At 39.0% G+C, this 15,293-nt stretch overlaps 1 protein-coding gene across 1 annotated transcript in view; it reads left to right on the forward strand.

The window, feature by feature from the left end:
* LOC109463624 (transcriptional adapter 2-alpha-like) overlaps positions 1–13,772 on the forward strand; it is an 18,518-nt gene extending 4,746 nt beyond the window's left edge. The window contains exons 5-17 of the mRNA XM_019760481.1: positions 988–1,085; positions 1,498–1,548; positions 2,096–2,181; positions 2,734–2,806; positions 3,721–3,784; positions 4,279–4,322; positions 5,919–6,029; positions 6,749–6,820; positions 7,169–7,257; positions 11,149–11,192; positions 11,907–11,953; positions 12,405–12,478; positions 12,954–13,772. Coding sequence (XP_019616040.1) covers positions 988–1,085; positions 1,498–1,548; positions 2,096–2,181; positions 2,734–2,806; positions 3,721–3,784; positions 4,279–4,322; positions 5,919–6,029; positions 6,749–6,820; positions 7,169–7,257; positions 11,149–11,192; positions 11,907–11,953; positions 12,405–12,478; positions 12,954–13,142 — 1,042 coding nt within the window. The 3' untranslated portion in view covers positions 13,143–13,772. The remainder of the gene's footprint in view (positions 1–987; positions 1,086–1,497; positions 1,549–2,095; positions 2,182–2,733; positions 2,807–3,720; positions 3,785–4,278; positions 4,323–5,918; positions 6,030–6,748; positions 6,821–7,168; positions 7,258–11,148; positions 11,193–11,906; positions 11,954–12,404; positions 12,479–12,953) is intronic.
* Positions 13,773–15,293: the final 1,521 nt, after the last annotated feature.

Below are 15,293 nucleotides of genomic sequence, written 5' to 3' on the forward strand. Positions count from 1 at the left end.
CCTCTGGCCAATGGATACTGCCTTGCCACCGTATGATCTGCTTGGAGATTATCCTATTATGGCCCAAGATGGTACGATAGGAGCCATGAAGTCAACACACCTGGCTGGTTCAAAATTTAAACAATGAATTTTGAACTTTTAAGAATACCACTGCATTGAAAGATGGAATAACTGTTACAGTAACAACTAGGAAGAAAAGGACTTTTCAACTGTTGAGGGGCAAAAATATGAGCATTTTGCAGCTGAATTTTATTTTTTTATTTTTTTGCAAATCAGAAAAAAATGAACCGGGCGAATCCGTTAGCCAAGAAATTAAATTGGTATTGGCCTTAGGCCAGCTTTAGACTGGTGATGGTTAAACAGTCACATGTCGACTAACTGTCACATGTGAGTTAACCATCAACAAAAAAGGGTCATGTGATGGTCTTTTCACTTTCATGTGCCCACCCCCACCCTACTCCTAACTCTGCTGGCCTTCAACAGAGCCTGTGATGTCTCCTTGCGTGTCTAAAGACGTACCTACGCCAGTATGGTCATGAGTCATATGCTATTGATATACATGTAGTAGTAAACCTGTGTAGTACTGAGCCCCTAATTTAAGTGCAACATTCCTTGCTGGAATGAGAGAAGGTCTCCCTGATGGAGCAAACAAGCAGATGTACCTAGCCCTCTAGCTAGTACGCACCAATCGATGTGCTCTCCTAGAAACACTTCCAGCATCACACAAGCACAAGTCACCAAGTGTTAAATACCTAGAGAGACAATTGACTCTAAACTGAACCAAGCACAAACCAGCACTAAGAGACCACGTCTAGTGATATATTAGACGTTAAACAAAGACAACAACAACAACAACATTGCTACCAGGAAAGGAAAGGAAAGGAAAGGAAAGGAAAGGAAAGGAAAGGAAAGGAAAGGAAAGGAAAGGAAAGGAAAGGAAGGACAACTTGGAGTGTGTTATGATTCTGTTGCAAACTTTATTTCTAGGCAGGAGATATCCAACAATGTGGGGACCAAGTCAGCAGCAGAATGTGAATCTCACTACCTGCTGTACTATGTCAGCAGGGCCAGGCCACCACTACCAGGTATTTATTTGGTTATGTTTATTAAGATTTACCACATTTCTGGAAGAATTAACATAACAGGTGACTATCACCTCTTCAAGATGTCAACCCTGAGACCAGACTGTAAGGTTTGAACCACTCACACCAGGAAGGGCCCCTACTGTTTTTGATAAGTGGTGGGATCTTTAACATGCTCAAAGTGTGTCCCTTTGACATGGGACCTCCGTGCAGCTCTATGTCTTGACACCCCTAATTGAATTGGGAACTCATTTACACCTGAGTCAGTGATGAGAAAATGTCATGTAGTTTGTACATGTGCCTGTATACATACACATCTCTTGTCTTGATGAAAATAGGTCATCACACTACAGATTATATTAATCATGGTCACACAGTATGTTTATTGAAAGAAAACATTTTATATTCTGTGTAGTTTTTGAAGAACCAAAGAATACAGAACAGCTGTGTCCAGTCACTGCCAAATGTAAGTTTTACTCTTAATTAGCACTTATATAGATATATAGATTTTTCATCACTCTATCGTGCATTGTATTATCTAATGGTGCCAAAGGATGTTGTGATGAAATCAGATACAGTTATTGTGTATTGGAGTTTTCTATTACACAGTTAGTCAAGTCTTCAACCTGCTTCTGTTTCAATATCAGTCAGACATCTTCCTCAGACATTCTGACTGGAGTACTGCTTCTTGCTGCATGCTCTGTGTAGCGGAGCCAAATTTAGTTGGCACTTTTGCGGTAACAACACAATCCTATGTGCATGGTTAGTTAGTTTGTATCCCCCCTATGTACATATTGTGTTTTACCACACAAAATTGCTACCTACATTATATTTTGGTTTAAAAGAAACTGCAATATCCCAATTGTATTTGATTGATTGATTGATTGATTGATTGATTGATTGATTGATTGATTGATTGATTGATTGATTGATTGATTGATTGATTGATTGATTGATTGATTGATTGATTGATTGATTGATTGATTGATTGTACCCTTGCCCTGTGTAGTGAGTGAGGACCCCCCCGCGGCCTGCAGCAGACTCTGCCCGTGCTGTGGAGATGGCAGGGTACATGCCTGCCAGGGGAGACTTCACAGAGGTCAGAACACTCACTACTGCCAGTGGACTACTGTTACAGTCACTGCTACAGTAGTACATCCTGAAACTTGCCTTGTAAGGAAAGCAAAGAGGATACAGAATATACCAGTCCTGTAGTATTATACACATGTGTAATTGTTTGTCATATTCTACAGTTGCCAATTCTACACATTCATGCAGGTTACAGGTATATAGTTATTACAGGTGACTAAAGCCCCTGTCACACATACAGTGATATACATTTTGTACAGAACCTTCCCTCCAAGGCTGGCTGAAGTTCAGGAGCAGTCTGACCAGACTAAAGCCATGCCTAACCTTTCTATATGAATTGAATCAAATTTAAGTAAAATCTCAGTAAAACTTGACCTTTGAACACACTCCCAAACACTGCTGACCTACTCCCAAACACCAGCTCCTGAGTACTATACTCCTAACCAGTGGTTGGGGGAAATTTGGATGCCACATTAATATTCGACTACGTGTGACAGGGGCTTAGGGCATGACAGGTTTACTACATGACAGTCATCGTCTTTGTCTTCTATTGTCTCTCAAGGAGTTCAACAACTTTGCAGAATGGGACATCAAAGACATCTATTTCCTTGATGATGATGATGATTTACTAAGAGGTAAATGTCTAATATTTCATGTGCCATGTAGAAATAATTAATCTTGCAGTTCATACAACATGTAGATCAGTACATGACAATTGTACCTTTAATTACTTGCATTATATAAAGAAACAGTTTTAAGTTACATATGCCACAAATAATAATGAAACTGCCTTATCAGGTGAATGAAATGCTGTAGAAAGATCCATATTCATCCAAGATTTTTTTTAGTTCTTCATCATGCAATTCAATAATTCTTAGCATCCACTTAGCATTATTATCATTCTTAATGGACAGCAGCAGATAAAGGACTATGGAAGATAATTGACATCCTGCTTGGTGCCATGGACTTAAATGTAGCGATGGTTCTTCTTCTTCTTGTTTACTTGCCAAAAACCAAAAAAAAATGCTGTCAGGTATCATCCTGTAAAGGTCCTGACATCTGTGCAGGTCCATTGTGATACATGTACATCTATTCTGGAAAGGGAGGCCAGGGTTGCCCAACATCATAGCCTCTACAGGCCTAGCGAAGGGGCTGGAAAGAGTAGAAATGGGCCAAATAGACAGATGATACGTCAGTGATAAGAGAACAGTTTCTTGTACAGTGGACCAACTCCCCTTATATTATTTCATGTGACTGTCTATTTAGCCAATTTCTATCAATCAATCAATCAATCAATCAATCAATCAATCAATCAATCTTTATTCAAACAACTAGCAGACCTCAAGTCTGAATTGAGTTGTTTTTACAATTCACAAAATTAGATATTAAACTCTACTCTTTCCAGCTGCTTCCCAATGCCTGTTAGAGGCTACAACATCCCAGCAAAAAGGTTTTTATTATAATAGAAAGATAGAGCTGATGGTAATGAACCTTGACTATATTTTTTTATATTCTCAACATCTTAATCCTCTACGTGATTCCATTTCAGCATTAAAGCTTGCTGCAGTAGATATTTATCAATCTCAACTCAAGGAAAGGTGTAGAAGAAAAAAGTGAGTTGAACAGTGCAAAATTATGTATTTTCTATATTATTTTACGTTTAAGTTTTGTTATTTAGTAGTTTAAGTATACTTAATCTGAAGGATACACGCATATGGTAATAACTCAGTTTATATTGTCATTGCCAAGAATGTGAAATATTGTTTTTGGTTTGTGTTTGTTTTTTCTGAGCAACACAATTTTGGCAAAAACACAAAATATAATGCAGAGTTAGATGTATGTACATGTACTTTAATTAGAATTAGTGGAGGTGTCCAGTGGCACAGCAAAATGTTGTTGTCATACAAAATGTAACTCTTCACTGATAATGCTGTTTTAACTTGTATGTTTGAATTATTTTGCAATTAATATTGTCACAGTGGCATACTGCGGCTGTTATCTTTCTTTAGTGTCAAAGCATTGAACTTGCATTAAATTTTGCAGTTTTGCGCTGTTTGGCACGCTTCTGAATCAACATTATAGACCTTGTTTATTTTCTATTTCCCAGAATTGCACGGGACTGTGGACTGATAAATCTGAAAAAACAGCAAAGTAAGAAAAGATTTTTCTTGTGTGCCTATGAATAAATTTTAAATGAAATATAATATAAAATAAATCAAATGTGCTTACTTAAAGGGGAGGTCCAATACTTTCAGTTTTGGGGCCTTTCTACCCAAAATCCTATTTGTAAATGGTGATTTACTGGTTTCTGCCAACCCCGCACATATTTGCCGTGATATCTGACCCGCTCGATGTTTCGCGGCTAGCGCCAGATTGTCCGCTAGGCGGCGCTGCGACTGGATCTGTGACGTAAAAGGTTTCATTCTGCTACTAGCGTAAACAACAATGGCGGGCGTGCAACCCTTCCGTTTTTAGCCACAGACGGACAGTAGTGGTGACTCTGACCCCGATCCAGGCGATGAGAACGTTTGGGATGGAGGTGATGTGGAGACAGAGGGTTGGAGAACCGGGATTGGTGCCGGTGTGGAAACGAAGACAATAAAAACTGCCTGGAAATGCCCTCTGTACGGGAGAGTGTTTGTTGTCACGACCTGCCAGAGCTGACAGACACTGAAAAGAACGTCGGTACAGACCACCCATGCATTAGAAACCACCCTGACTTCGATGTGATTCTGCACCCGGCAAACCTCCGAACGTTGCTGATTTTTCGGTGGGATCTGATCCGGCAGGGCGTGCAGGAGCCTGTATCTAACAGGTCGGTACCGCGAATACCGCAGTTTGTTTACATTGCAACTTACTCGACCCTTTGACGGATTTATTCATATCGACCGCCCATACGCCCAACAGAAAGGAATTGAGACTGACGTTCGCGTGAAGCATCCAGGCTCGAAATGGTCTGAACACACCCGCCAGTGGAAGCTCTTCTTGTGTACTAACTCTGTTCCAATGAAACCTTTTACGTCACAGATCCAGTCGCAGCGCCGCCTAGCGGACAATCTGGCGCTAGCCGCGAAACATCGAGCGGGTCAGATATCACGGCAAATATGTGCGGGGTTGGCAGAAACCAATAAATCACCATTTACAAATAGGATTTTGGGTAGAAAGGCCCCAAAACTGAAAGTATTGGACCTCCCCTTTAACTTAACTTTCTAAATCGGTACCTTCAGCACAAGGGCATTTCATTAATGTAGGAAGATGAAATGATTAATACATGTATCAAGTTTACTTAATTGTTTGATATTGTAGATTATCATGAAAGTTCATCTGTGTTGGTAGTTACATGACTGTTTAAAGTTAAAACTTTAGGTCCAACACAAAAAGTTCCCTCACCTAGCTTTCAACCAGTCACTCTGGTCTTCCTCAGTAGACTGACTCAGTGAGACTTGTCACATAGATTCTCTGAAGTGTGACGTCAACACTGGGTCAAAGGCTGGTTGACGATGTTGGCCCAGTGACGCATCTCCCCCTTCACTTAACCGTGACAGGGGCTGACATCGTGTACCAGATACCTTTGACCCAGTGTTGACGTCACACTTCAGAGAAGCCATGTGACAAGTCCCACTGGGTCAGTCTACTGAGGAAAAGAACTTTTTGTGTTGGACCTAAAGTTTTAACTTTAAACACAATGTAGATTGTTGGAAGGTTCCCAGCTTGTCTCTGATATCTGCGCTTCCCTCTCCCCTCCAGTGTATGACAAGCGGTACATCAGGCCAGTACGGGACATGAAGGATGGACTCAGACCTTTCCTGGAGTTCTTCCTCCCAGAACAGTTTGAAAGCTTCATGGAAGGGCTGATTTGTAAGTTGAAACCATTTTCTGCAGCTTAGAAGGAATGGGTCTAATGACATTTTTCCCAACTTTAATCAAGCAGTATTTTCCCTTGGGTACTAGTCTGGTTCTCACAGATGAACATACATGTAGAAAATACTTTTACCAACACATGTCATTAAATACAAATAATGATTGTACGTGACATTGCATGGTCTCAACAACAGCCCAAAGAAAATAGTAAAATGTACATCATAGTATACCTACAAAAAATGTAGTCTAGGCACACTTCTAACCATATTTTTTTCTGTGCCCTATACTATAGGATGTTTAAGCTCAAAAGTTTACTCAGAAAAATAAGGAATTGGCAATGTATAAGTTTTCTTTTTCAACAACAAGGGCATATCCTACATTTCAGTAACTTCCAGTCACCTTCTTCAGGGTAACAATGACTGGTTTTCATTTGTACTGTCAGTAGCTAGGTAAAGAACCACCTCTTTTAAGTTAATAAATACTGTCTCCTGCCATCCTGATGAAATTGTTCATGGAAATAAGCTAGGAATTGTGCAGAATATATATATATATAGATGGCAAGTTGTGGACACAAATTGGCCATGAAGTGGTGTCAGAACCTTCAGGTAGTACATGTACATGTAATTAAATTTCAAGTAAATTTCTAAACAGGCTGTATGTTTTCTGGAGGTACAACATTGGCTTCAGAAATGTTCTCAAATCTTTCAAAATTTCAGTGGAGCAGGACATGCGGAAAGAGGTCAGAAGACTACAGGAATTGAGACAGGCTGGAACTTCTACCTTTAGAGGTAAGATTGAAAACATGACAACACAAAAGAATCTTAAGATATGTGTCTTAGAGTAAAAGAAATGAATAATTTATGTAATTTTTGTGGACTTAATATACATGTAGGTCCTTGAGTACAATGGAACCTGAGTATGGAACAACAGTTCTGGGAATGACCTGCAACTGCATGCCGTAGCCAGGACTTTTATTGGAAGAACAAGAAAGGTTATTAGTATTTGATATCCATGATTGTAAAATGGCCTCCACAATAATGGTATCAGGACAAAATTAGTCCCCCTTTTAAAAATACGTGTAAAATGATATAAAACTGGCATTAGCTGAATTCTTGTTCCTTAATGTCCACCTCCAGCGGGGCTCCTGTATGAGAAACTGAGACGGCGTAGAGAGGAGGAGGTTGGAAGGAGACATATGCTGACTGATGTCCTCAGTAACATGCAGGTACAACTGTTACTGTCACAGTACTACATTATTTTGTATAAACATCATTGTTCACAGTTAATGTTCGTCTTACCAGAATTCCACACATTAAGAGACAAACACTCTGTATAGCAACACAACTTGTATTTGACTCTCTCCCTAGTGCGCAAGTATATGGTGGGAAATTACATTGAAGGTCTAACATTCCCTCTTCTTTCTTTTTGCATTACGCAGCTGCAAATATTTCTGAAATTAACTGAAGCCCCTACATGTAGATAGACTAAAGACAGAGAATACTTAGTCTAGTAAATTGAATAGTGCTATAAAACTTATTCAAGTTATTTAAACCAAATGCATTCAATGTGTTAATGTTGGCCCACTCTGGGGGGGTGGTGGATCTCCTCACTAGTATGCTTGTGATTTGTTGAGAGTGAATGAATGAATGAATGAATGAATGAATGAATGAATGAATGAATGAATGAATGAATGAATGAATGAATGAATGAATGAATGAATGAATGAATGAATGAATGAATGAATGAATGAATGAATGGATGAATGAATGAATGAATGAATGAACTAGAATTCCGAGATCTCATACCTCCATGAAATATGATCTTGATATGTAAATGTAAATTTCTTCTTTAATTGTTCAAATGACCTCTGCATTAACATGATATATGCATCGTGATGTATGTTAACTTTTGATTAACTTACAGATGTCCCAAGTATGACATTCTCATCATTCACCATTACGAAATCATAGAATTTTCACATTAATTATGCAAATTAGGTCATCATTTGCATAATTAGTATCTGTTGAAGTTCCGCCTGCCCTAGGTTACATAGTATAATGTAAAACACTGTAATTATAGAATTTCCTCATTAATTATGCAAATAAAGTCCTCATTTGCATAATTTACATTTAATTATGTACATCTCTCTCTCAGCTACCTACACACCAAAAATAATGAAAATATGTTGTTCCTGTCTGGACTTATTGGCTTTTAAACATTTCGCCAGAAAGTGCCCTGCAGTTCCAGAACAAGCCGCTAGGGGGCCCAAACTCATATGACTTCTTCCCAAGCACGAGAGCTACCTTCCATCAAAATTTCATGACCCTAGCATGTCCAGATCGCGAGATAATGTAAAACACTGTAATTATAGAATTTCCTCATTAATTATTCAAATAAAGTCCTCATTTGCATAATTTGCATTTAATTATGTACATCTCTCTCTCAGCTACCTACACACCAAAAATAATGAAAATATGTTGTTCCTGTCTGGACTTATTGGCTTTTAAACATTTCGCCAGAAAGTGCCCTGCAGTTCCAGAACAAGCCGCTAGGGAACCCAAACTCATATGACTTCTTCCCAAGCACGAGAGCTACCTTCCATCAAAATTTCATGACCCTAGCATGTCCAGATCGCGAGATATCAAAACCGGAAGTTGCGCTGCAGTACCAAGGGAAGCCACTAGGGGGACCAAAATCTCATCATTTCCAGTTTTTGTCACACCCTACCAACACACCAAGTATGAAACCAATCCATCCAGGCGTTCTTGAGTTATCTTGTTGACCAACAGACAGACAGAAGGACGGACGGATAAACGCAACTGAAAATATAACCTCCATGACACATTTCATGGAGGTAATGAATGAATGAAAGGAAAGGAAAGGAATGTCAATGAGACTTTATTTCCGTGTCGTGCGCTATCCCGCGCCCAGCCCGTGTGGGCTTATACGACACCGATTCAATAAATTATACATAAACAAAAGTGAATCAAAGGTACAGATAGCAGAATCCAAACAAAATATGAACATAAATAAAGGTAGGCTATATACAATAATGGTAAACAAATAAGTGAACTCAAAACAGATCGTAAATGCAAATAAACAAATCTGTACATAATGAACCAAGATCTCACAAAATAAATACAAGTACATAAGGTAAATCAAACATAATAAGAGAAAACAGACATGCAGGAGTAACAAAAAGAGTGACAACTTTTGATGTGTTATGAATACAGGTATTTTCTTCTTTTCCCCCACGCTCGATAAATGAAAGTTGCTAGGTCAGATACACCCTCGCTAAAGAGCCACTTACAAAATGTAATTCTATTTTCATCACTTTCCCATATGATGTCAGGTGATTTTGTATAAATTTTACGAAACATATTTTCTCAAAGATCGTCATAAAAGGGACAGTAAAACAGAAAATGTGTTTCGTTTTCTACTTCATCCAGGTCACACATGGTACAGATTCTATTTTCCTCAGGAATTCTCTGGTACCGTCCAGTTTCAATATTGATAGGTAAAATACCAGCTCGCAGCTGCGCACTCAGTGATCTTTGGCGTTTGGGGAGACACATAGTTACATATTTTTCTATACAGTAAGTATCTTTAAACAGAGCATATGTTCTAAGTTTAGATTTCAAAAGTCACGGCGGTCGGTTGCTAGGCTAAAAGTCGCATTACTAGGGAGGTATCGGGTTACAGAACGTGTTCGAACGTGGCCGCGCGGGAGTCCCAGGCCGGCCCGGGGGCAACGGGTAAAATTTGAAAATAAACAAAAGTAATTGGAGAGTAAATACTCGTCAAAATAAAATGTAATAAGTGATTTTGTTTACCTCAAATGTTATTCTTGCACTGCCTTTGCTCCACTTTGTGTACATTTGCTTCCAAATGAGATCAATTTCGGATTTCGAAAAGGGTTCACGAGAACCAAACAACTGATTTTAAGAGGCCCCGAAGATTAAAAATAAGGTTAGATTTTTGAATTTTTAGAAATATTACAGTAAATTTAAACTTTCTGTCTTAGGATTTTTTTATTTTTTAACTGAAACTCGACTTACAGTCAAAAGAAGAGCTAAAAACGCAGTGTTTTAACTTTAAATACAGATAATTCATAATCGCGGCCATATCTAAAAAATCCCTAAGACAGAAATCTGCGGAAATCGTTCCTCTTCCAAACAAGCCCTCAATGAGGTAATTTGAGCGATTTTTGGGAATGGTTGAAATACCATGTTTGCACGCATGCTGTGCCACTTGGATATGGGGACCTGGATTTTATAACAGCGTCAACAAGAATTCTGACCTTCAAGGTCACCCACGATGACGGCAGTAGCTTCGTTACATGTTACATATCCACAAAAAAATCACGGCATAGATGTAATGTTTTGAAAACGGTTCATATTTGTGGAAAGGTGGATTTTTCCTGTTCCGTGGTTCCCAAGTAAAAAAAGGCTTGAAGTAGCCGGTTGTAGCGGCTTTACTGTAAATGACCGCGGGTAACCCCAGATCGAACGCCCGCTCTATTCGAATGACGTCATATCGAACAAGATTCACGGGTTCGGGGGATTCGATCTCCTTAGTAGCGGAGTGGGACTTTTGGGCCCAAATCTGACCATCGTGAGTACTTTGGTTGCCCAGTCTTGTATAAGTCAAAAAGCTTCCCTTTAATTTGCCTAATGTCACCACCAGAGTGTTTGGAAACTTTAAAGTTTTCTTGTTCTCATATATACCAGTAGTTCTCAGAAAGGCCTCAGACATACCTTAAGCTTGTTTAGTTTTTATAAAGTACTGAAATTTGCCATTTTAAATATCCATAACCGTAGCAACCAGAGACCACTGACCCAAAATTTACCAATTTTTGTAGAATATACAATATTAATCATTGTGGACCAAGACTCTACTATAATAATGTCTGTTTTTTAAGGCATCATCTGTTACATTTTGAAAAGTTTGCTGAATACTCAATGATAATCTCATTCTTCAGTGAGCTCTTCCAATTTCATCAGTAGCGCCCCATCTCCCTTTCATCCATTTCCTTAGATATTCTATCAGCCTCCTATTATTACATGGCACTTCATTGTAAGTGACTCAGAAATAAATGACTCCATATCTCTTTCAGGATGAGTTTGCCTGTCAACAGTGGCTGCATCGCCAGGCCCACATGTGAGTACTAATAACAGTACATGTAGACTAAGTTACTAGTAGAGTCATGCTTCATATTGTCATTGCTTACCAGCCTATTAGATGTTTCAAAGAGAGAGAAGAAAGGGCAACTAACAGTAGATGATAGGTAGTATATAGTACAGTAATGTTGTAATATATACATGTAGACTCCTAGCACTTAGCATTAATTTAGAATATAGCATTCCAGTATGCAATGTTTTTCACATTTGGTCACATTTGTGTATTCAACCCATCTGGGCAAGAACATGCAATAAGATTCATATCATTATTAACTACTACAATGATTTATCACTGTAAGTAATAGAATAACATTATGGATAATATATACATGTAATTGATAAACTTGTCAGCTCAAGATATTACATTGTGCATGCATGTTGGTGTGGGTATTTTCAAATAGGAAAATTTTGATGATTCCATGAGACTATCAACGTTGGATCATACAGTGTTTTTTGTATGTTACAAACCTAAAAAATGCTGTATTCAATGATATTTTCTACTTGAGGAGTAATGGTTTTCCATCACTTGTTGTGACTTTCTTCTCTCAAAATTTATGTGCATACAGTTCTTCAAAAAAGACTTTAAACTGGATAGAGAGAGAGAGAGTTATTGTTATGGACAAATGTTCATCTATATTCTGTATGTCTGTAAAATGTTTTTTTGTTTTTTTTGCAATGCTATTTTTTCTTGCAGGGATGGCAATCCCAGTATTGCCCCTTTTCTACCTCTATCATCCACAGGTCAGTGTCCTGCTTATTCTCTATACCAGTCCTACATTGTAACTGAAACTCTTGACTAGTATGTTTATTTCATTTTTACATGGATGAAATATATTTTGTTTTTACTCAAAAGTCAACGACATGTTTCTCCCCCTCCTCTTTCTTCTTCTCTATCATTTGGTAAATGACTCCATTTTGGGGCCAAATGACCAGAAATTTGGTATGAATGTAGAGTGGGCAAATACCCCCCATATTTTTTTTTTGGGGGGGGGGGATTCATGCATTTAGAATTGTTTTATTTGAGTTGTCTTGGCCATTTTCAGAGTAGGTGGGATTGTTTTGCTCAGTCTACCTTCATAATATGATTTGCTGACCATCTTGTATGTCTGAATTGATGTTGTACAGTGTATTGAATGATAATAATTATTTATACAAAAATGTTCTTATAGTACTTGTATTCATTTTTCATCAGCTCGTAGAAGTGCTCCACCTTTGGACCTCACACAGTTTGCAGGGTACGATAAGCTCACTGAAGCTGAAAAAGAGGTACAGTATGTATTTAAAACTTTTCGGAGTGTTTCCAGTACTTTACTGATTGTAACAGACTGATTCTGATTTATAGTGGAGCTTACAAGTCTTACAAACACAGTCAATAAAGACAACCATAGTCAATATACATCATACGGTTACCGTAGTAACATTGGTTCCCGCAAATATGTATCATGTACATGTACCAACAAAAAAGAAATATTATGGAATAAACCACCAAACTAGAGGTCGAGTAGAAGGTATCACATAGTAAGTAATCTGTGCTTTTTGCCCAATACTCAATAAGTATATGTGAGTAGAATAAAAAATAAATAAACAAAAAAACAACACCAAAAACTAGAGGTTAAAAAATATACAGTATGATTATTTTGAATTACACTGTAGGATTTAATGCCCTTAAAAATAACTAACGTTTCTTAAAGTTTAATGGAAACAAATCAATAACCACAATATTCTCTACTCTGTCTACCAGATGTGTGCCAATGTCCGGTTCCTCCCAGAGGCTTTCTTTGAGTACAAGGACATCTTACAGAGGGAGGCTGACAGGCAGGGAGGTCTGCGGCTGGCACAGGCGAGGCAGCTACTCAAGATTGATGTCAACAAAACTAGAAAACTGTTCGACTTCCTCATGCAGGAAGGTGTCATCTCTAAACCAGAGTGATATTTGTTTTCTTTGGCCTATAGAGTGCTGTTGGGGGTTGGTGGAAAAAACGGTCCAGTCTGGACTGTTTAGGGGTGGAAAAAAAGGTCCGACCATTCACGTGTAGTTGTGCCCCGTGTCAGAAAAAGGTACACCATGCGGCAGGCTGGAACCCTACAGATGTGTCCCATAGACATGTATCTCAATATGAAGATGTCATTGAAAAACTGGTTTTTCCCCTAGAGGAGTTGCATCTCTAACATGTCTAACTGCAGTACTACCCACTAGTATTGTCTGCATAATGAACTTTTGATCAATTCCTGAAGATAACTTGACTACAAGTCACATGAACTGTGACAGAGAGTATTGTGAAACATTTTGATCATTGTTATTCAGGTCTAGAGTGCATTGAGGATTGAAAATGACAATGGAGAGTAATTCAATTGGCCTGTCATACAGACAGTGTTGATTGTTACATGATTGATTTACGTGAATTAAGTCCGGGTAATTGATGTAAAAAACTTTCCAAGTGTAAAATCATCAGAATGTTTAATCATGTCAGAACAGGGAAAGAGGCAAATATATCGCACACAACGCACACACTGTAAGGTTAAAGCTGTATGGGAAGACAAATAAAAACGTGGATTTGTACATAGTATAAGTAATCTTTGTCCTTGTTTTTCTTCTGCTGTATTTCAACCAAACTCACCAACTCGCCAAACATATTTTTGTATACAACCTGCTCTTTCAATATGAATTTGTTCAGTTTAATGGCTGATAAAAAAAGCAACCGTGGGGTCATGTGACGTAACCGCAGTGTGCTCGACTCAGAACCAAGAGGTCTCGGGTTCGAGTCCTGACATGCCACCGATCTTGTGCCCTAGGAAAAGGCACTACTTTCCTCACTTTAGCTCAAGTAAAAATGAGTAGTATTGTCTTGTCCTGTATTTGTCCTCTGCGTTGGTTGTGGCATAAAATAAGTTCATATAACTTGTGGCTTCACCATTTCTAGTCACGAAATGTTGGAATACAATAAAAAAATTAATGTCGTACCTATTCCCATAATTTGCGCACTCCCTGGATCGTCCTTATGATGGCAAGGAGGTTTAAACGAAGTCTCGTGACTAGTCCCAGGTTCTCTTGAGTGCTTTGTGAGTGGGTGGGCGGCTGGGTTTGTTTTTAAAAATATCAAGCTAACAAGCCAGTTAATACTGGCCTTAGCCGCCCCCACATTCACCCATTACCCGCTATGTCCTCTAGCCAGTCTCCGTCGTGCTCCGCGATCCGTAAGTGTCGGGTCGGATGAATACGAAGAATCGAAGTGGCATGCCCGTAGCCAGGGGGGGTTCGGAAGAACCCCCCCACAAGGCTCAAAGGTTCACTTTTTGGTCCACTTTTTATGTAAAGGTCCACTTTTTGGTCCACATTTTATGTAAAGGTCCACTTTTTGGTCCACATTTTATGTAGAAAAACTGCTCCCTTTGTCATTGAATAGAAATCTATCTCTGATTTTTTCTTGGAAATCCTCTCAAAAATGCACGAAATGCCATTTTAGAAGGTTCATTTTTCAAAATTTTCCGGGGGAGCATGCCCCCGGACCCCCCTAGGAACCTCGCGCCTTCGGCGCTCGAGGTCCCCTCATCAAGCAGTGGGAAGAACCACCCCATTCAAAATCCTGGCTACGGGCATGAGTGGCAGTGGGTACTCCGTCTCATCATGTACTAGTACTTACATAGTGTTCTCACATGGTGTTCTTATGTACTTATACAGTAGTCTGATCCAATAGGCGTGCAGTGGGAAAAGTTAGTGTGCAATTGCAAATTGCAAAATGTTGTGACCCAAACCTTCAGGCAAACATAATTCAGTAGCCCGTGGCCCTAGACACTTTGGACAAAATCGATCTTGATGTATAGTCCTTGTCTCGTTGCCCGAAAAAAAATAAATCCATTGCCCTACAAGTTTGCGAAGGAGACTGTACCCAACACTTTCCTCCCTTTTGTGACTTTTATATCTCCTTCAGCATTGCTAGTACATCGATCAGTACAAAACCGTGTAAACTTCGCTACGGGAAACTCCGATGTGCCGCAGACAACCGACAAAATTGACGCATGATATATAGCTCCTTCCAGCGAATGTCTTCTTCTTCTTCGTTACTGCCCAGCACTACAGAGT

The sequence above is a fragment of the Branchiostoma belcheri genome, unplaced genomic scaffold (assembly GCF_001625305.1).
Source record: "Branchiostoma belcheri isolate BF01 breed outbred unplaced genomic scaffold, Haploidv18h27 scaffold129, whole genome shotgun sequence".
Classification (NCBI taxonomy): Eukaryota; Metazoa; Chordata; class Leptocardii; order Amphioxiformes; family Branchiostomatidae; genus Branchiostoma; species Branchiostoma belcheri.